The 22,832-nt window shown below is 43.2% G+C and overlaps 2 protein-coding genes across 2 annotated transcripts; both read left to right on the top strand.

Annotated features, from left to right (window-relative positions):
• The first annotated feature begins 3,183 nt into the window (after positions 1 to 3,183).
• LOC128051371 (olfactory receptor 1361-like) lies at positions 3,184 to 4,122 on the top strand. Its single transcript, XM_052643936.1, has one exon. It carries the CDS (start codon positions 3,184 to 3,186, stop codon positions 4,120 to 4,122), a length of 939 nt encoding a protein of 312 aa, XP_052499896.1.
• Positions 4,123 to 19,785: 15,663 nt separating this feature from the next.
• LOC128051138 (olfactory receptor 10H1-like) lies at positions 19,786 to 20,763 on the top strand. The gene has a single exon (XM_052643630.1). It carries the CDS (start codon positions 19,786 to 19,788, stop codon positions 20,761 to 20,763), a length of 978 nt encoding a protein of 325 aa, XP_052499590.1.
• The last annotated feature ends 2,069 nt before the right edge of the window (positions 20,764 to 22,832 follow it).

Consider the following 22,832-nt stretch of genomic DNA (forward strand, 5'->3'; position numbering starts at 1 on the left):
ACCTGCTCCAGTATTTTTGCCTGGGAAATCCCATGGATAGAGGAGCCTGGTGGGCTAGAGTCTATGGGGTCGTAAAGAGTCAGACATGACTTGGTGACTAAACAACAACAAAAACAGCAAAGCACTCCTGTAAAGGGTCCCAGGCCCCACTCTATCTCAGAACCACCATACATTGCTGGTGGGAATGTAAAATGGTGCAACCACTATGGAAAACAGTTCAGCAGTTCCTCAAAATGATACATACAATTACTATATGACCCGGAAATTCCATTTATGGATAAGGGGACCACAGAGGATGAGATGGCTGGATGGCATCACCGACTCAATGGACATGAGTTTGGGTGAACTCCAGGAGTTGGTGATGGACAGGGAGGCCTGGCGTGCTGCGATTCATGGGGTCACAAAGAGTCAGGCATGACTGAGTGGCTGAACTGAACTGAACTCCAAAGAATTAAACATAGGGACTCAAACATTTATCCATGAATGTTCACAGCAGTGCTATTTGTAATAGCCAAAAGATGAAAACAACTCAACCGTCCACCAACAAATGAGTGGATAAACGAACTGAGGTGTATAAATACAATGTAATATTGTTCAGCCTTTCAAAGGAATGAATATCTCTTTATGTGTGCTGAGAGGCATTTGCATTCATTAGTTTGTCCCTGGAGCCAGACTACCTAGATTTGAATGCTAAGTCTGCCACTTCAAACTGGGTGAACAGTGGATAAGGGAGAGTCTCTGCTTCCTTCCTCACTGGGCTATTGTAAGAAGCATAGGACATTGCATGCTCTGCACAGCTCCAGCCACATTACAAATCCTTAACACATCATAACTGTTTTCAAGGGGCTTCCCAGGTGGCACTAGCGGTAAAGAATCTGCTTGCTGATGCAGAAAATGCAATAGACAGTGGGTTTGACCCCTGGGTTGGGAAGATCCCTTGAGAAGGAAATGGCAACTCAGTATTCTTGCCTGAAAAATTCCATGCACAAGAGGAGCCTGGTGGGCTACAGTTCATGGGGTCACAAAGAGTCAGACATGACTGAATGCCTGAGAACACACACAACTGTTTTCAGGAATAACATATCTAAAATCTTCACTGGAAAAACTGACTTCCATGCTAACCCTCTGGCAGCCAAAAGAGACAGATCTGAAGAATGGCAATGCTCTTGGGACAAAAGCTCTTTCCCTCAGGGGTCCTAGACTCAAAGGCTTCCCTGGGGAAGATGAGCTAATTGTAGTCACTCTAACAAGGTTCTCTGGGGATCATACCCGAAGGCCAGAGATTCTGATATGAATCTGTTGGTGTGATTCTGCTGTGTGTTCTCTGAGAAAGCCTGCTCTTCATCCACAGTTGCGAGACAAAGTTGAGGCTGCAGGAATCCCAAATGCCTGGAAACAGGACCCCTGAGGGGTTGAGAGGTCCTGGAATCTGATAGAGGTATAGTAGTTATTGGTTAATAAGGCATCAGGAAGACAAGCTACAATCGAGCTGGTCTCAGGGAAGATCCTCCCCCACCAAACTTGCCTTCAGAGGTTAGGGGGACTCTCTGATCAGTTTCATCCACAAGGACTTAGGTTACCTGGTATCAGAGACTCATAGATGGGTTGGGGTATTGTGAGTTGGTCAAGAGAGTGGATATTTGAATCAGAGTATGAGCTGGATCCCAGATCCATGCAGGAGTCAGGTTTGGAGCCTCAGCTGTTGGCTCATGATGTGGCTGAAGGTTAAATGGGATAATAATTGTTAAGAGGTTAGCTCATTTTGGATTGCATAGAACAAAGGTCACTGTACCACTCTAAGGATGGCTCAGTGGTGCAAAAGACACAAGAGACTCAGATTCAGTCCCTGGGTCAAGAAGATCCCCTGGAGGAGGGCATGGCAGCCCACTCCAGTATTCCTGCTGGGAAAATCTTATGAACAGGGGATGCTGGAGGGTTATGGTCCATGGGGTCAGAAAGAGTTGGACAAGACTAAAGTGCCTGAGCACACATGCACGCTCCCACAGGCCACTCTAACTTAGTCAATGAATATAGATGCTGAGGGAAGGAAAGAGTCTGTCATGGTTTAACCTAGATCAGTGATCCCCAGCTGGGGGAAGTTTCTACTCCTGCTCAAGGGGTGTTACTCAAGATATTTTTGCCCCTTACAACTGGAGACATGATGAATGCAATTGGCATTCAGTGGGTCAAAGCCAGGTGTTCAACGTCATACAATAATATATAAGACAGTCTGCACAACAAAAATATGATCCAGCATCAAATGTCAGTAGTGCCAGGATGAGAACCACTAGGCTCCACCCCAAAGAGGAGAGGAACAGGGAAGGGATCCCTGAAGAAGTGGAGGCAACTTAAGTGAGGTGAAGCTGGAGGCTAGAAGCTTCCAAGCAGGAGACAGCAGGTGCAAAGGACCACAGTGTTAAGCGCTCAGTCGTGTCTGACTGTTTTGTGACCCTATGGACTGTATAGCCTGCCAGGCCCCTCTGTCCATGGAATTCTCCAGGCAAAAATACTGGAGCGGGTAGCCATTCCCTTCTCCAGGGGATCTTCCTTACCTAGGGATTGAACCCAGGTCTCCTGCATTGCAAGCAGATTCTTTACCATCTGGGCCAAGGCACAGAAATGTATGTCCCTTGGCTAAATCACACGGCCAGTAAGTGGCAGAACTGGAACTGAAACCCAGGTGTGTTTTCAGAGTTTGTCTTTAGTCACTCTTTTACTATTTATTTTAAATATCAAACCCTAGAAGTGCCTAGGCTGTTTATTTTCATTTTGTGTCTTTTATCCCTATCTTAATTAAGGAATAATTGACAAAATTGTGTATAACTAAGATGTAAGACTTGAAGTTTTGATACATGTATACACTCTGAAATAATTGCCACAATCAAGCTAATTAACATAAGACTCTTTATTTTGATAATATCACTAAGAGTTCCCACAAATAAAAATGTTTGTCCATATAACATGTCAGCTATGGATTTAATCCCCTTTTCCTATTTTTCTCACTCAATCCTTATAACAATCCTAAGGAATTAGAAAAATCAGTCCCATGTAACAGATGGGGAAACTAGGCTCAGCGTGGTTAAGTGAGATGCATCGTCAGGGATGGGTTTGAAAGAGCAGTGAGGTAATCTGTTTCCTTCCCACTGTTGATGCCCCTATTTCTGGCTTTAGCACTGCCTGGGCATGGACAATCAGACCCAAGTCTCTGAATTCATCCTCCTCGGCCTCTCCCAGCAGCCCCTGCAGAGGCAGGTGCTCTTCAGCCTGTCCTTCATTCTGTATTTGAGTGGGTGCCTGGGGAATCTTCTCACCATCCTAGCCATCATCTTGGACCCTCACCTCCACAGCCCCATGTATTTCTTCCTCAGCAACTTGTCTCTTCTTGACATCTCTTTTACCTCCACCACCATCCCCAAGATGCTGGTGAACCATCTGTGTGGGCTCACCACCATCTCCTTCTCAGCTTGCCTGGCCCAGATGTATTTCTTCATTGCCTTTGGGGCAGCTGACAGCATGCTTCTCTCAGCCATGGCTTACGACCGCTACCTGGCCATCTGCAGCCCACTGTACTACATGACAATCATGAGTGTCCTTCGGTGTACTTTGCTGGTGGTGATACCCTGGATCTCAGCCAACCTCATCTCCATGGTCCACACTCTCCTGATGTCCCACTTGTCCTTTTGCACCAATAGGATCCCACACTTCTTCTGTGATATCAATGCCTTGATCAAGCTCTCCTGCTCTGACACCCAAGTCAATGAGATGCTGGTGCTGGTCCTTGGGGGCCCAGTGGTTCTCATCTCTTTTGTGTGCATCATGGCCTCCTATACACCCATTGCTGTGACTGTGTGGAAGGTGCCTTCTGCCCAGGGCAGATGGAAAGCGTTCTCCACATGTAGCTCTCACCTTTGTGTTGTTTGTCTCTTCTATGGGACTATCATCGGGGTCTACTTCAACCCTGAATCTACACACACCACCCAGAGGGACATGGCAGCCACAGTGATGTACACCATGGTCACCCCCATGCTGAACCCCTTCATCTACAGCCTGAGGAACCGAGATCTGAAGGGGGCCCTCCAGAAGCTTCTTCTCAGCAAGAACCCCTTTGCCCAGCCTCTTTAAAGACTCTTTTTAGACCTAATTGCTTTTGAAATAAACATATGGAAGTAGTGACAGATTTTATTTTCTTGGCCTCCAAAATTACTGCCGACAGTGAGTGCAGCCATGAAATTAAAAGATGCTTCCCCCTTGGAAGGAAAGCTATGACAAACCCAGAGAGTATATAAAAAAGCAGACATCACTTCCCGTAGTCATGTACAGACGTGAAAACTGGACCATAAATAAGGCTGAGAACCAAAGAATTGATGCTTTTGAATTGTGGTGCTGGAAGAGACTCTTGAGAGTCCTGTGGACAACAACAAATCAAACCAGTCACTCCTAAAGGAAATCAACCCTGAATATTCATTGGGAAGATGGATGCTGAAGCTGAAGCTCCAATATTTTGGCCACCTGATGCGAAGAGCTGACTCATTGGAAAAGACCCTGATGCTGGGAAAGACTGAAGGCAAAAGGAGAAAGGGACAGCAGAGGATGAGATGTTTGGGTAGCATCACTAACTCAATGGTCATAAATTTGAGCAAACTCCAGGAGATAGTGGAGGACAGATGAGCCTGGAGTGCTGCAGTGTTGCAAAGAGTTGGACACAACTTAGTGACTGAACAACAATGCTTCCCAATATTAGAATGTTTTTCTTTTAAAGATAGAAACAATATATTTTTATTCATGTAAGTACTTTATTGAATACATTTGACATATAACACTGTATAAATTTAAGGTGTATAAAGCATTACCTTGACACATTTATATATAGCAATATGACTTCCATTGCAGTGATATTTCCCTCCTCTGTCACATTAAACAGTTTTCCTTTCTCTTAACTGGTAGGGATAAATCAGTTTTAGTTTTTCAGCAAGTTTTATGATTGTAGTACAATATTGCTTTCTATACTGTTCACTATATTCTCTGACTTACTTACTATTCATTGCAATTTTGTACCCTTAAAAACACCAGTCTTACTACTCCACTCCTCCATTTCCTGGTAACTACGAAGATCCAACCAGTCCATTCTGAAGGAGATCAGCCCTGGGATTTCTTTGGAGGTAATGATGCTGAAGCTGAAACTCCAGTACTTTGGACACCTCATGTGAAGAGTTGACTCACTGGAAAAGACTCTGATGCTGGGAGGCATTGGGGGCAGGAGGAGAAGGGGACGACCGAGGATGAGATGGCTGGATGGCATCACAGACTCGATGAACGTGAGTCTGAATGAACTCCGGGAGATGGTGATGGACAGGGAGGCCTGGCGTGCTGCAATTCATGGGGTCGCAAAGAGTCGGACACGACTGAGTGACTGAACTGAACTGAACTGAACCGAACTATTCTGGTCTTTACTTGTTTATTTTTTTAGCTTCCAGATGTAAGAGATATATGTTTCCACGTGGTACTTGTCTTTTTCTTTTTTACTTATCTCACTTCAGTTCAGTCTCTCAGTCATGTCCAACTCTTTACGACCCCATGGACTGCAGCAAACCAGGCTTCCCTGTCCATCACCAACTCCCAGAGCTTTCTAAAACCTGTGTCCATCAAGTCACTGACGCCATCCAACCATCTCATCCTCTGATGTCCCTTTCTCCTTTTGCCTTCAATCTTTCCCAGCATCAGGATCTTTTCCAATGAGCCAGCTCTTTGCATCAGGTGGCCAAAGTATTGGAGCTTCAGCTTCAGCATCAGTCCTTCTAATGAACACTCAGGAGTGATCTCCTTTAAGATGGACTGGTTGGATCTCCTTGCAGTCCAAAGGACTGTCAAGAGTCTTCTCCAACACCACAGATCAAAAGCATCAATTCTTTGGCACTCAGCTTTCTTTATGGTCCAACTCACATCTGTACATGACTACTGGAAAAACCATAGCTTTTACTATATGGATGTTTGTTGGCAAAGTAATGACTCTGCTTTTTAATATATTATCTAGGTTTGTCATAGTTTTTCTTTCCAGGAGCAAGCATCTTTTAATTTCATGGCTGCAGTCACTATCTGCAGTGACTTTGGAGCTCAAGAAAATAAAGTCTGTCACTATTTCCATTGTTTCTCACCGATTTGCCATGAAGTGATGGCACCAGATCTTAGTTCTTTGAATGTTGAGTTTTCAGCCAACTTTTTCACTCTTCTCTTTCACCTTCATCAAAAGGCTCTTTAGTTCCTCTTCACTTTCTGCTGTTAGGGTGGTGTCATTTGCATACCTGAGGTTATTGGTATTACTACTCCCAGCAGTCTTGATTCCAGCTTGTGCTTTATCCAGCCCAGCATTTCGCAAGATGTACTCTGCTCATAAGTTAAACAAGCAGGTGACAATATACAGCCTTGACATACTCCTTTCCCAGTTTGGAACCAGTCCACTGTTCCATGTCTGCTTTTACTGTTGCTTCCTGACCTGCATACAGATTTCTCCGGAGGCAGGTCAGGTGGTCTGGTATTCCCATCTTTTTAAGAATTTCCCACCTCTTTAAGAATTTCCCACAGTTTGTTGTGATCCACACAGCCAAAGCTTTAGCATAGTCAATAAAGCAGAAGTAGATGTTTTTCTAGAATTCTCTTGCTTTTTCTATGGTCCAACAGATGTTGGCAATTTGATCTGTGGTTTCCTCTGCCTTTTCTAAATCCAGCTTGAACATCTGGAAGTTCTCAGTTCATGTACTATTGAAGCCTAGCTTGGGTAATTTTGAGCATTATTTCACTAGCACGTGAAATGAGGGCAATTGTGCGGTAGTTTGAACATTCTTTGGCATTGCCCTTCTCTGGGATTAGAATGAAAATTGACATTTTTCAGTCCTGTAGCCTCTGCTGAGTTTTCCAAATTTGCTGGCATGTTGAGTGCAGCACTTTCACAGCATCACCTTTTAGGATCTGAAAGAGCTCAGCTGGAATTCCATTACCTCCACTGGGTATATTCGTAGTGATGCTTCCTAAGGCCCACTTGACTTCACACTCCAGGATGCCTGGCTCTAGGTGACTGATCACACCATCGTGGTTATCTGGGTCATTAAGATCTTTTTTTATACATGTGTGTGGGTGTGCTCAGTCATTTCAGTCATGTCTAACTCTTTGCAACCCTGTGGGCTATAGCTTGCCAGGATCCTCTGTCCATGGGATTCTCTAGGTAAGAACACTGGAATGAGTTGTCCTGCTCTCCTCCAAGGGATAATGATGTACATTAACTATAATTCAATTAAAAAATTAGTTATTATCCATAGCTCCATATAGTCTATCCCTTATCCAGTTTGCCCTTCTCCCTATTTCCCCTTTGGTAACGTCTACTTTTTTCCCATATGTACATTTTTGCTTTTGTTAGGTTTGGTTTGTGCACTTATTTGGGTTTTGTTTTGTTTTTGTTTTTGTTTTTTTGGTTATTTGTTTATTAGTTTTTTATATTCCATGTATGAATGAAATTGTATGGTATTTGTCTTTCTCCAGCTGACTTAGTTCACTTAGCATAGTACCCTCAACATCCATCCATGATGTCATAATTGGCAAGATTTCATCTTTTACCAGCTTCTCCAGTGGCTCAGTGGTAAAGAATCTGCCTGCCAGTGTAGGCAATACAGGAGATAAGAGTTTAATCCCTGGGTTTGGAAGATCCTCTGGAGAAGGAAATGGCAACCACTCCAATATTCTTGCCTGATTATCTTGCATAATACCCTCAACATCCATCCATGATGTCACAAATGGCAGGATTTCAACTTTTAAGGATTTTACATGTATGTATATATATATATATATATATATATACACACACACACACACACACACACACACATATATACATGTTGAAGGTAGTATGCTAAGTGAAATAAGTCAGCAGGAGAAAAACAAATGCCATACAATTTCACTCATACAGGAAATATAAAAAATAATAAACGAAAATGCCAAATAAATGGACAAACCAAATCAAACAAAAACAAACACATAGATATGGAAAACAGAGTAGATGTTGTCAGAGGGGAAATAGTGAGAAGGGAAAATTGGGTAAAGGGGTCAACTGTCTGTTGATGGATAACAGCTACTTTTAAAATTGAATTATAGTTGATGTGAAACATTACATTAATGTAAGTTACAGGTGTACAATATAGTAATTTACAATTTTTAAATGTTATACCCATTTATTCTCATTATAAAATGTTGACTATATTCCTTATGCTGTACAACATACCCTTATGTTTATTTTATATGTAACAGTTTGTACCTCTTCCTTCCCTGCTCCTGAATTGTTCCTCCCCAAGGAGGCACATGAGTTAAGTATTCATGTAACCAGTAGTTTGTTCTCTACATCTAAGTTGGAGAAACTAAATTTTTGGTGATGAGCACACTGTCAAGGGTCTACTCTACAGAACAGACACACAATTTTGTACAAATGAAACTTATATAATGTTATAAATCAATGTGACCTCAATAAAAATGAATTTTTAAAAAGGTATTACTATGCTACCATACTATAATAGTACACAAATAACATACTATAAACATTTTACTACCACTAAAGTTAAGGAGGCCTGGTGTGCTGCGATTCATGGGGTCGCAAAGAGTCAGACACGACCGAGCGACTGAGCTGAACTGAACTGAAAAAGTTAAGTTAGAAAATGAAAATAATTTTTAAAAATAACATTATCTTGTACAGAAATAGACATGTAAAACAGTAGAACAGCGTTAAGTGTCATGGAACAGCTCCATGTGTAAATAAATTTGCTATATTAAAAAGGGTGGCATTGCAAATCAATGGGTTATTTATTAAACTGGGCTGACATAATGTTAGCCATTAAAAATAAGCTTTATCACAATGGCTGAAATCTGGAACCATGATAACACTAAATGCTAGCAAGGATGTGGAATAATAGGATCTCTCATTCACTGCTGGGAATGTGAAAATTTACAGTCATTTAGAAGGATAGTGTGACTGTGTCTTACAAAACTAAACATACTCTTGCTATGCAATCCAGCAATCACACTCCTTAGTATTTACCCAAATACTCTTTTAGGTTCACACTAAAACCTATGCATGGATGTTTATGCAGGTTTCTTCATAATTGTCAAAAGGAACCAAGATATCCTTGAGTGGGTGAATAGTTAAATACTGTGAAACATCCAGACAAGAGACTATTATTAAGTGCAAGAAACCCAAACAAACAAACAAAAGTGATCTATCAAGCCATAAAGCAATTGAAGAGCCTTTAGTGCACACAACAAAATGAAAGAAGCCCATCTCAAAGGGCTACCTACTGTATAATTCCAACTGAATGACATGGTAGGAAAAGCAAACCCATGGAGAGAGTAAAAGGGTCGGTGGTTGCCAGAGGTTAGCAGTGACAGATGGATGAATAGGCAGAACACAGAGGATCCTTAGGGCAGTGAAAACACTCCACATGGTATAATACTGATGAACACTCCTCATTAAATATTTGTTGAAATCCAGAGAACGAATGAGAATGAAGGACAATGTAAACTATGAACTTTGGTCATGATGGTGTACCAATGTATGTTCAACGATTGTAATAAATGTACCACTCAGGTGGAGGATGTTGATAATGGGAGCCCCTGTACATGTTGGGAGTCGGGGGGCAGACAGTATATGGGAAATCTCTGTGCTTTCCTCTCAATTTTGCTGTGAGCCTAAAACCGTTCTAAAAAAAAATAAAGTCTTAAAAATAAGTTGAAACCAAATCTGAAATGTTTGCAACATATTTTTTGTAGATTAAAGTTTGAGAGCTTGGCAAACTTCTGTGTAAAGATCAGATGGTAAATATTTTCAACTTTGCAGGTCACATATCTGTCACAACTACTTAACTCTGCTATTGTGGCACACACCAGTCACAGCCAATATGTCAACAAGTTGTCATGACCACGTTCCAATAAAACTTTATTCATAAAAACAGGCAGTGGACCCACATACTGTAGTTTTTAGCCCTTGAACCTTCAGTATAAAACTATTAGAAGAGACCAAGTAGAAGGTTTCTGACAGGAACCATATTAAGGCACAAGAAATTGAAGGTAAAGGAAAAAGTTTAGTAGGCAAAATGAGCATTTAAAATCTCTAACGTGGGAGGGGGGTTCAGGATGGGGAACACTTGTACACCCATGGCTGATTCATGGCAATGTATGGCAAAACCACTACAATACTGTAAAGTAATTAGCCTCCAATTAAAATGAATAAATTTATTTTAAAGTCTCTAATAATATGCCTGCAAACCAGTAAGAACAAAACAATCTTTAAAAAAAATAGAGAAAAACTTTTAAATAGGCAATCAAAAAAGGAAACCCATATGGTTAATAAACAATGGAGATTTTTCTTCAAAAGAATGAAATCAGAACATTCTCAAACACCACAACAAAAATAAACTGAAAATAGATTAAAGACCTTAGGTAAGACCAGGTACTATAAAACCCTTATAGGAAAACATAGGCAGAATATTCTTTGACATAAATTGCAGCAGTTCCTTTCTGGATCCACCTTCTAGAGTAATGAAAATAAAAACGAACATAAACAAATATAACAATTGAACTTAAAAGCATTGCACAGCAAAGGAAGCCATAAACAAGATGAAAAGACAAACCACAGGATGGGAGATAATATTTGCAAAAGATGCAGCCAACAAAGGATTAATCTCCAAAATATACAAACAGCTCATGTAGCTCAACAGCAAAAAATATAAAAAAAAAAAAGAAAAAGAAAGAAAGAAGGAAAGGAAAAAAAAAATCAAAAAGTGGGTAGAAGATCTAAATAGACATTTCTCCAAAAAAGACATAGAGAAGGCCAAAATAAATAAAACTTGAAAAAATGCTCAACTCTGCTAATTATTAGAGAATGCAAATCAAATCTACAATGGGGTATCACCTCACACTAGTCAGAATGTCCATCATTAAAGTCTACAAGCAATGAATACTATAGAGAATGTGGAGAGAAGGGAACCTTCCTACACCATTGGTGAGAATGTAAATTGTGACAGTCAATACAGAGAACAGTATGTCAGTTCCTTTAAAAAAAAATAGAGCTACCATCTGATCCAGCAATCCGACTTCTAGGTATATATTCAGCGAAAACCATAATTCAAAAAATACAGGCACCCCAATGTTCATTGCAGCATTTATAGCCAAGACATGGAAACAAGCTAAATGTACAATGACGGATGAATTAAGAAAGTGTGGTACATATATATGATGGAATTTCAGCCATAAAACTGAATGCAATATTGCCATCTGCAGCAACATGGATGCACATAGAAATTATCATACTAAGTGAAGTAAGTCAGACAGAGAAAGACAAATATTGTATGATATTGCTTATTTGTAGACTCTAAAATATGATACATAGCTCCCCAGATGGCACAGTGGTAAAGAATCTTCCTGCCACTACAGGAGAGGCAGGAGATGCGATGACAGAGAATAAGATGGTTGGATGCCATCACCGACTTGATGGACATAGGTTTGAGCAAGCTCTGGGAACTGGTGATGGACAGGGAAGCCTGGCATGCTGCAGGCCATGGGGTCACAAAGAGTCAGACACGACTGAGCTGAACTGAGCTGAAAAAGGAATGCAAATGAACTTATTTACAAAACAGAAACAGACTCATAGACTTAGAAAACCAATTTATGGTTACCAAAGGGGGAAGGTGTGTTGAGGAATAAATCAGGAGGTTGGGATTAACAAATGTATGCCACTGTTTATCCTAGAGAAGGAAATGGCACCCCACTCCAGTATTCTTGCCTGGAGAGTCCCATGGACAGAGGAGCCAAGAGAATCCCATAGACAGAGGACATCCAAGGGTCACACAGAGTAGGACACAACTGAAGTGACTTAGCACACCACACCACTATTTATATAATAATCAATAAGGACCTACTGTATAGCACAGGGGACTCTACTCAATACTCTGCAATAACTTTATGGGAAAAGAATCTAAAAAGAATAGATATATGTATTGATATATGTACTGAGTTCGTCACTTAGTCGTGTCTGACTCGGTGACCCCATGGGCTGTAGCTGAAGTGGATTGCCATCCCCTTCTCCAGGGGATCTTCCCAACCCAGGGACTGAACTCGGGTCTCCTGCATTGCAGGCAGATTCTTTACTGTCTGAGCCACCAGAGAAACCTTGATATATGTATAACTAAATCACCTTGCTGTACACCTGGAAATAACACAACATTGTAAATCAGTATACTCCAACATGAAAACAGTGGAGATTTTTTCAACCCCAGTAGCAATTAGGGACAAGCAGTTTTAAGTGACAGCTGGAGGTCACTTGACTGCTTGACAACCATATTAGCAAAATTAAGTTTCACACCATCAAGCATTGGTGAGGGTGGGGGAAATAGATCTTCTGACACATGGATGAGAGTGTAAATTAGCACAGTTGCTTGGAAGTTTAGCTTGACTATTCTTAAATTTAAGAGTCATGTTTCTTATGACATGATCATCTGACAACTTGGTTTGTATTTGAATTAGATAGTGCCTCATTGTAGTAGAAGATGTACAAAGATATGTACTGTATTATTCCTAATAATGGAGAAAAATTAGAAGCAAGCTGAGATCTCTAACAGTTGAATGTATACTGCCTATATTTGTGAAACCACTTTATTAAATTGATTTTATAAAAACGAGGTGTTTCTATAACAGTGGTTCTCACCTATAGGTGATTTTGTTCCCGAGGTGACATTTGGCGATATCTAGAGGCAATTTTGTCAAGACTGGAGTGGCATCTAGAAATCAAGGATGCTAATCTTAGCAGGTGGCACTATTGGTAAAGAACCAAGCTGCCTAAGCAGGAGATGCAAGAGATGTGGGCTTGATCCCTGGGTCAGGAAGATCCCCTAGAGGAGGAAATGGCATCACACTCCAGTATTCTTGTCTGGAAAGTTCCATGGATGGAGGAACCTGGCAGACTATGGTCCATGGGGCTACAGAGCGTCAGATATGGCTGAGCACACAGAATACAGTATAGCCACACCACAAAAGATGATCCATCAGCCCCCAGTCTCAACACTGCCAAGGTCAAGAAACCTTGAGCTACATAAACTAACATGAATATCACTCCAAAATACTGAGTAACAAAGCCAGGTTACAGAAAGGTACCTACAGAACAATCAGCCCTGTGTTAAACACACAGCATGAAAAGCAGTCTGGTGGTTCATCAAAAAATTAAATCCAGAATCACTATATGACCCAGCAATTTCACTACTAGGAATATACCCCAAAGAAATAAAAAATAATTCAATCAAATATTTGTACACAAATATCCATAGAAACACTATTCACACAGCCAAAAGGCAGAAACAACCTAAATATCATCAGTGTGTGAATGAATACACAAAATGTGGTCAAACCACACAACGGAATATTACTCAGCTATGAAAAGGAACGAGGCACTGATGCTTGCTACACGATGGGTGAATCTCAAAAATATGCTGTGAAAAAGCCAGACCCTATAGGCTACGTATTGTATGATTCCACTTATTGGAGATGTCTGGCAGAGACAAATTCATAAGGTAAAAAAGCAGATTTGTGTCTTTCACTAATCTGGGGCTAATGAGCTGAGGGAGGAGGACTGTTAATGGGATGGGATCTCCCACTTTGGGAAGTGAAAAAATGTTCTAGAACTAGATAAAGATGATTGTTATGCAACATTGTTAATGTGCTAGGTGCTACTGAATCGTTCATTTTAAAACGGTTAACTTTATGTTGTGTGAGTTTCACTACAAGAATAAAACAAAATCAAAAAGCACAACAAAACCCCACGACACTACTATTTTATGGGCTTGTGTTTGTTCAAATGCCCCATGCATACAGAGGTCTGTAAGTATGTCCATCACATTCATCATAGTCATCTCATGACTGGCCATTGCATGACTCTGAGCCTGATTTATAGCATTTCAATTATTTGATAAGAAGAAACAAATATTTGCTTGATAATTAAAAATTAAAAAAAAAAAAACAGGTGTTTAATTGGAAAAATAACCTGGAAGGGAAAGAATGAAGCTGGAAAGGTACATTGGGTAGTTTTCTCAGTCCCAGTGAGCAGTGAAAAGGCTGCTTTTCTCCCAAAGTTAGAAGCCAGGACCCCAAATCCTCCAACTACAGAGCATTAGACTCTGCTGGAGTCTCTGAGAAGCACAGGTAATCAACTTACCCCTGGAAGACAGGGAGGGAAGGAAAGTGAGGAAAGAGTCTCCCTGGGGTTGTCCTATGCCTCACAGGGTTCCCTGGAGTCCTGGCATACCTGTAGCAGAGGCGGAGGCAGGGACAATGGTACCACAGTGAGAGGAGGCAACAGGCAGAGAGTAAAGGCAGCATAAATGATGGAAGACAGGCTCAGGTAAAATCCCCCTGAGCAGCTGGCATGCTCAGGCTGGCAGGCTCCTTGCCTTGCAGCCCTCCCTGGCAGGGAAACACCATGCCAGGGCCTCTTGCTGGAGTGAAGCAGATGTTGGAGTGAGGCAGAGGAAAACGCAGAGCCTGGAGCTCCAGGTGGGTCACTATCACTCGCTCTCACTTGAGAAGGACAGACCTAAGGAGCCAACACCTGCCCCAGACTCAGAGAAGCCACGGTGTTTGGACAATTCCTGTGCAATCTGAGTCAGTGGGGAGGGGACAGCAGTCAAGGGCCCACTTCCTAGTTTCAAGATAATGTGATAATTGCTTTGCAGGACAGGTGAGAACACACATGCAGAGAGAAAAGAGCTACCACTCCAAGTTGGCTTCCCTGGTGGTTCAGACGGTAAAGAATCCTCCAGCAAAGCAGGAGACCAGAGTTTGATCCCTGGGTCGAGAAGGTCTGCTGGAGAAGGGAATGGCTACCCACTCCAGTTTTCTTTCCTGGAGAATCCTGTGGACAGAGGAGCCTTGCAGGCTACAGTCCATGGGATTGCAAAGAGTCAGACATGACTGAGCGACTAACACACACCCCCCAAGTTACCCAGAACACCTGCCTGAATTTTAACCTCTCTCTTCTTTCTGTCCCTGCCAAAAACCAGAGGTAAAAGGATTGTGGGGAAGTAGAGAAAAGAAACAGACAAGAGAATTTAGGATTGAGGGGCTCCAGTCACCTCCTGGGGGTGTAAAGTATTAGGGAGCCACCAGGGTAGACAGATTCTCTGATGGTAAGGAGTCAAGGATGAAAACAGGGAGAGAAAAGGGAAGCAGGAGGTGGCTGAGATGGGAGGGAGGTTGCAGGGAGGGGAACCTAAACAGCTTCATGAGAAGAGAGAGCCAGGATGGGGGCAGACAGGTAAGACAAGATGGAGACAATACACCTAACCTGTGTTTCTCAAACAGGGGCAGTTCTTCTCCCCAGGGGACACTTGACAATGTGTGAGGATACTTCTGATCGTCACTACTGGGAGATGCTACTGCATCTAGAGGGTGACAGGGATGCTGCTCAAATCCTCTAATGCCTCTAATGCCCAGGAAGGCCCACAGCCCCACAGCCCCAGCCACAAAAAATTATCAGCCCCTAAAGTCCCTACTGCTGAAGTTGGAAAACCTGCAGTGGTGCATGAGCACAGGATTTGTCCATGTGTGGATTTTGTTCCCTGAGTTTCTGGGTGGAACACCACTATGAGTTCCTCTAAGTGTCATATAGCTGGATTGCACACACTGTCTCTCTCTTTCTCCAGGGTTGCTCAGCTTTCTTATAGGAAACCCACTATGTGTACTCCTGGTAGATCAATGCCAGGAGACTTCAGTCTACCTCCCTGCTCTCCTGGTCCCATGCCATGGTTCTGTGTCTATCTATTTTAATTTTTTAAAAAATCAATAGACTTTAGTTTTTAGAGTAATTTTAGGTTTACAGAGTATTTAGCAAATAGTGCAAAAGATTACCATGTACCCTCTATCTCCCTGCACAGAGATTTCCTTATTATTAACATCCTGCATTGATAAGGTAACTGTATTACAGTTGCTAACCCAATACTGACACATTATTATTAACGAAAGCCCACAGTTTACATTAGGGTTCACTCTTGGTGCTGTACATCCTATGAGTTTTAACAAATGCACAATGTCATGTAACCACCCTTATAGTATCATGCAGAAGAGTTTAACCACCTTAAAAATCCCAAATTTTACCTATTCACCCCCTTCTACTCCCTCCTTGAGCCCCTGACAACCACCAATCTTTTTATTGTCTCCACAGTTTTCCAGAACGAACAGATACCAGTCTTAGCAGGGGTCTACATCCCCATGATCCCAGACAGTAAATATGCAGACCTGGGCTGCCTCCCCAGGACATGCTGAACTCTTATCTTCTTACAGTTTCTCTCTTTCTTTCTTCGTGGCTGTGGCTTTTGTAATCTTTATTAATATATAGAGAGAGTGTGTGAGTAGTCTGATATGGTGAAGCTAGCTCTGGTCCTGGAAATAGCCTGGACATTCACTAACAACCACCAGTAAGTGGTGAGTATAACAGAGAGGTTAGAAAAGATAGGCATTGGGGTCATTCAGATGCAGATCAGATCCTGGCTCCCCCACTTAGGAGCCACGGTCCCTTGGACAAATGATATGTCCTCTATGGGACACAGCTGCCACTTCCGTAAAACAGAGATCATAACAGGTGCCTCACAATACTGGATTAAAGATTTCATAAGAAACATTTCGTAAGCACAAGCACCACCGTCCAACAACATGTAGCTACTCTCAAGAACTGAAAATCCAGTGCCATAGATAGTTGTATCTCCAACATGACACATTGTAATGAAGGTCATGAAAGAGCTAAACTCATGGAGGTTTAAACTTACAGAGGAGTTGTTTTGGAAGCAGATGGGAACAAGTGACTAAATCTGTTTTGGGGTGAGATGTTCAAGAAAGCTTTGCAGAGGAGGTGACATTTAAGCTGAGTCTTAAAGATGAACAGGTTGGAGAAAGAGAAGAACCAAGATCTGGGCAGAAAGACCAGCTAAGTAATTACAATTGTGCTCTCTAGATCACTGGTACTCAACTGGGGGCAACTTTGCTCCCCACGGGGACATTGGCAATGTCTGGAGATAATTTTGTTTGTCACTACTGAGGAGGAGCTATGGGTGTCCAGCTGGTAGAGGCCAGGGAGGCTGCTAAACACCATACAGTGCAGAGGATGACCACCCCCCACCGTAGCAAAGAATGATCCAGCACCAAATACTGAGAAAGCTTGCACTGATGTTGGAGAGCTTGGAGAAGTTGAGAGCACAGCCCACTTGATTTTGGTCTCACCCATTCAGCCTCTTCGTGGAGGCTCATGTTTTCAAGTCACTAACTTTGACTCACCCCTCTAGGATCTCACAGTGCCTGGACTGAGTGATCCTGGGGATCTATGGCAGATGCTGACCCAGCATGAGGGAAAGAAACAAGCGACTCCAAGGAAGGGAGGCTAAGAAACTCTGGAAACAAGTCATGCTGGGAAATGCAGCCTCCATTCACCCAAGCATCTGGTTCCCTTGTGTTTTTGTTTTGTTCTAAACCTATCAGACCTTAATCAAGTATATGAGCCCACTTAAGAGGGTGCTTAATATTTTTTCCCCCTATTTTGTATTGTGATAAAATACATATACACAACTTAGTGACTAAACAACAGCAACAACAAGTACCTATAACAAAATTTACCATCTTAGCCATTTTATAGCATACAGTTCAGTGACATTCAGTGCATTCGTGATGTGTAAGCACCATCTATCTAGTTCCAGAACCTTCTCAGCACCCCCAAAGGAAACCCCCAATCCATTAGCAGTCACTCCAATTTATCCCCTTCCCCCAGCCCCTGGCAACCACTGACATGCCTAAACCCCTATGTGAATGTTCACAGAAGCATTATTATTTATAGTGAAAGTGTGTAAACAACCAAATGTTTATCAGTGGGTGAATAAATCAATGAAATGTGATCTGTTGATACAACAGAACATCACTCAGCCATAAAAAGGAATCAAGTTATGACAATGCTACAACACGGATGAACCTAGGGGGAAAAAAAAAGAAAAATGATGCTGAGGGAAAGAAGCCAGGCCTCAAAGGCCACAGAGTGTATGATTACATTTAGATGATTTGTCCAGAGCAGGCAAATCCATAGAGACAGAAAAGGGATTAGTGGTTCACTGCCATTTAAACTTGACATAGCCTAATTAAAAAAGCATTTAAAATAGTCATCTATAAATATACAATGAATACCCATAAAATAAAGGTTATTTACTGATCACAGACCATATATATTTGCTCACTGAGGGTACTGAGTTAGTTATCATATGAAGTATCTACTGTCTTCCAGGTCACAGAAAGTTTCCCCTGGAGAAGGGCATGGCTTCATGCCCTTATAGTTTTCTTGCCTGGAGAATTCCATGGACAGAGGAGCCTGGTGGGCTTAGTTCATGGGTTTCGAAAGAGTAGGACATGACTGAGTGACTGACACTTTTCACTGTTTTCCAGGTCACAGTCCAAGAATAATTCTTTGAGTTTGGTAGGGGGAAATGGAGGCACAGAGAGGTGAAGATCCTTGCTCAAGTTTACAGCAGGCCGAGCAGGGGTTCGAACTCAGGTTGGCTGACTCCCTCATTCTTTTGTCAGATGGCTATGTTGCATTGCTCAGAACATACACATGCACATCACAGGATCTGGAAAACAACTAGAACATTATTTCTACAGTCTCTTGCCTCAGATTTCTTGCATGGGTAACTCTAGAGGAAGAATCTCATTGACTCATACTAAATTAGAGATGCACTTGGCTCAAAGCATTGTAGACATGGGGTGGGTAGGTCTTGTGGTATCAGAAGCTCTGGGAAGAACAAGATTTATCAGAAGGGAGTAAGTAGCCAAGGCTGTAACCTCTGGTAAAGGAATATTTTCAATTTCAAAGATAACCTAGATGTATCAGTTCAGTTCAGTTCAGTTGCTCAGTTATGTCCGACTCTTTGCAACCCCATGAACTGCAGCACGCCAGGCCTCCCTGTCCATCACCAACTCCCAGAGTTCACTCAAACTCATGTCCATCAAGTCGGTGATGCCATCCAGCCATCTCATCCTCTGTTGTCCCCTTCTCCTCTTGCCCCTAATCCCTCCCAGCATCAGGGTCTTTTCCAATGAGTCAACTCTTCGCATAAGGTGGCCAAAGTATTGGAGTTTCAGCTTCAGCATCAGTCCTTCCAATGAACACCCAGGACTTATCTCCTTTAGGATGGGAAAGGTATAAACTTTGGAGGCAGCCAGCCATGAGTCATGACTTAACTCTACCATGTTTGACAGCTCACCTCGAACAACTTGCTTAGCATTTATGCACCCCAACATTCTCAATGAATATTCTCAAGATATTCAAAATGGGGTAATCAAATCAACACCTCCCCCACCACACTGGTAAAAGGATTAAATCATAGGTGGCACAGAGTAGGAGGGCCTCCCTGGTGGCTCAGCTGGTAAAGAATCTGTCTGCAATGCAGATTTGATCTCCTGCAATGAGTTTGATTCCTGTGTTGGAAAGATCCCTTGGCAAAGGGAATGGCTACCCACTCCAGTATTCTGGCCTGGAGAATTCAATGGACAGAGGACAGAGGAACTTAGCAAGCTACAGTCCACGGGGTCGCAGAGTCAGACATTACTGAGCAACTTTCACTTCACAGAGTAGGAACTCAGCCAATGACACCTGTCATTTATCAGGAGCAGCCCCTGGGGTAGAGCCAGGAGTGATGGAAGTTGACAACCTCCCTCCATCCAGTAGCTGACCTCTCCATGTCACAACTCACTTCAGGAACAGCCTCCGTGCAAGGAGCCAACTTCTCAGCAGTGACTGAATTCATCCTCCTCGGCTTCTCCACCTTCCCCCACCTTCAGCTGATGTTCTTCCTGCTCTTCCTGCTGATGTACCTGTTCACGCTGCTGGGGAACCTGCTCATCATGGCCACCGTCTGGAGCGAGCGCAGCCTCCACACCCCCATGCACCTCTTCCTGTGCGCCCTCTCCACCTCCGAGGTCCTCTACACCTCCGCCATCATCCCGCGCATGCTGGCCGACCTGCTCTCCACCGCCCGCTCCATCTCCTTCAGGGCCTGTGCCAGCCAGATGTTCTTCTCCTTCACGTTTGGCTTTACCCACTCCTTGCTGCTCACCGTCATGGGCTACGACCGCTACGTGGCCATCTGCCACCCGCTGCGCTACAACGTGCTCATGAGCCCCCGGGGCTGCGCCTGCCTGGTGGCCTGGTCCTGGGCTGGAGGCTCAGTCATGGGGTTTCTGGTGACATCTGCCATTTTCCACCTCCCCTTCTGTGGCCCTAATGTGATCCACCATTTCTTCTGCCATGTGCCTCCGCTAGTGAAGTTGGCCTGTGGGGACAACGTCTCTACCGTGGCCATGGGCGTGGGCCTGGTGTGTATCGCCGCCCTGCTGGGCTGTGGTCTCCTCATCCTCCTCTCTTACGCCTTCATCGTGGCTGCCATCTTGAGGATCCCTTCAGCCGAGGGCCGGCACAAAGCCTTCTCCACGTGTGCGTCCCACCTCACCGTGGTGGTCGTGCACTACGGCTTTGCCTCTGTCATCTACCTCAAGCCCAAGGGTCCCCAGTCTCTGGAAGGAGACACAGTGATGGGCATCACCTACACGGCCCTCACTCCCTTCCTGAGCCCCATTATCTTCAGTCTCAGGAACAAGGAGCTGAAGGAAGCCGTGAAGAAGACCTTCCTCAGCAAGCTCTTTCTCCATAGATCCTGAAATGGCAGGTTTTGTAACAGGAGTTGTGGCAGGTAGAGGCACTTCAGTCCATTGTCTTGTCTGAAAAATGGAAATAAATCTCCTGCATTCGTGATGAGACCTTCTGAGTCAATTTCGTCCCGTTGACTGTGCCTGAGAGCAGAATGCAGGAGGGGGATGCCCATGGGCTGTGTTGGGGAACCTGTGTACCTAGTGTATCTTCGATGTGTGAGGGAGGGATGCTTGCTCTGCCCCCAAACAATGACAGAAACAGCAACAGCAAATTTCTTGCCTGCTCTGAATCAAGCGGGCTTCCCTGGTGGTTCAGATGGTAAAGAATCTGCCTGCAATGCATGGCATTCTATGCTTCCAAGACCTCACCTCTTTCACTTATCATATTTAAGGAAAGGAAAGTGTTGTTGATGGGGAAATAGTTTTTCATTTCAAATCTTCACATTTTTGGAGGTATGGTGTCTTCTCCTATGTGTTGCTTTTGAGCAAATGATATGTCTAAGGATACAAATTATAGAAAGAAGAGAGAGAGGGCCTGAATCTCTCCTTCTAAGATAAGAAATATGAAAGAGATGGGGTGAGAATGTGGGAGAGGGAAGATGAAATGGTGGCTGGTTTGAGAAATATGGGAAGAACAGGTAGAAAAAACAGATTACTGGCAGTTGATGGGGATGTAAGGGGCTTCCCAGTGGTGCAGTGGTAAAGAATCCACCTGCCAAAGCAGGAGGAGCAAGAAACTCAGGTTCAATCCCTGAGCTGGGAAAATATCCTAGAGTAGGAAATGGAAAACCTCTCCAGTATTCTTGCCTGGAAAATTTCATGGACAGAGGAGCCTGGTGGGCTACTGTCCATGGTGCCACAAAGAGTCAGATACAACTGAGTGACTGAGCATGCAAGGGGGATGATGGATCCAGTGATTGGCGAAGAAATTTTGGGAAAGAGCAGGTACATAAATGAACATTTTATTAGGTTAATAAGGTTGTCATAAAGTACCTAATACAAATCCCTTTTCTAGACTCCCTTGAAATCCCCAATGAGAATCAATTTCACTTTCACAGATTGTGAAGCCAGATAGATTGGAGGGATGCATCCACAGGCTGGGCCTGCTTCAGGGGAGGACTCAGGCAGAATCAGGTAACTCCTTTAGGTTCAGTTCAGTCATTCAGTTGTGTTCTACTGTTTGTGACCCTATGGACTGCAGCACACCAGGCCTCCCTTCCATCACCAACTCCTGGAGTTTACTCAAACTCATCTCCATTGAGTCAGTGATGCCATCCAACTATCTCATCCTCTGTCATCCCCTTCTCCTCCTGCCCTCAATCTTTTTCCCAGTGTCAGGGTCTTTTCCAATGACTCAGCTCTTCGCATGAGGTGGCCAAAGTATTGGAGTTTCAGCTTTAGCATCAGTCCTTCCAAAGAACACTCAGGAGTGATCTCCTTTAGAATGGACTGGTTGGATCTCCTTGCAGTCCAAGGGACTCTCAAGAGTCTTCTCCAACACCACAGTTCAAAAGCATAAATTCTTCTGCACTCAGCTTTCTTTATAGTCCAACTCTCACATGCATACATGACTACTGGGAAAACCATAGCTTTGATTAGACAGGCTTTTTTGACAAAGTAATGTCTCTGCTTTTTAATATGCTGTCTAGGTTGGTCATAGCTTTTCTTCCAAAGAGCAAACATTTTCTAATTTCATGGCTGAAGTTACCATCTGCAGTGATTTTGGAGCCCAAGAAAATAAAGTCAACCACTATCTCCCTTTGGGTTACACTTCATTTTTAAATCAGACAGTGGAAATCAGACAGTGGACCCAGTGAGTTTTGGCAGTTGCCTAAAATCAAGTAGCCCGGGAGGTTCAGGATGCAGAATGAGATTGGCTGAGTGAGTCTTCTGAAGCAATGGGTCTTCAACTTGAGGGCACATCAGAGTCAAGCTGCTGGGTCCCACTCCAGGGTGTATAATTCAGCAGGTCTGGGTTAAGAGGGATGGCGGGGGAGACCCTAGAATCTTCATTTCGAACAAACTCCTAGGTGATGCTGAAGTTTGTCTGAGGATGACACTTCGGAAACCACTGCTTT

The sequence above is a fragment of the Budorcas taxicolor genome, chromosome 7 (assembly GCF_023091745.1).
Source record: "Budorcas taxicolor isolate Tak-1 chromosome 7, Takin1.1, whole genome shotgun sequence".
NCBI lineage: Eukaryota > Metazoa > Chordata > Mammalia > Artiodactyla > Bovidae > Budorcas > Budorcas taxicolor.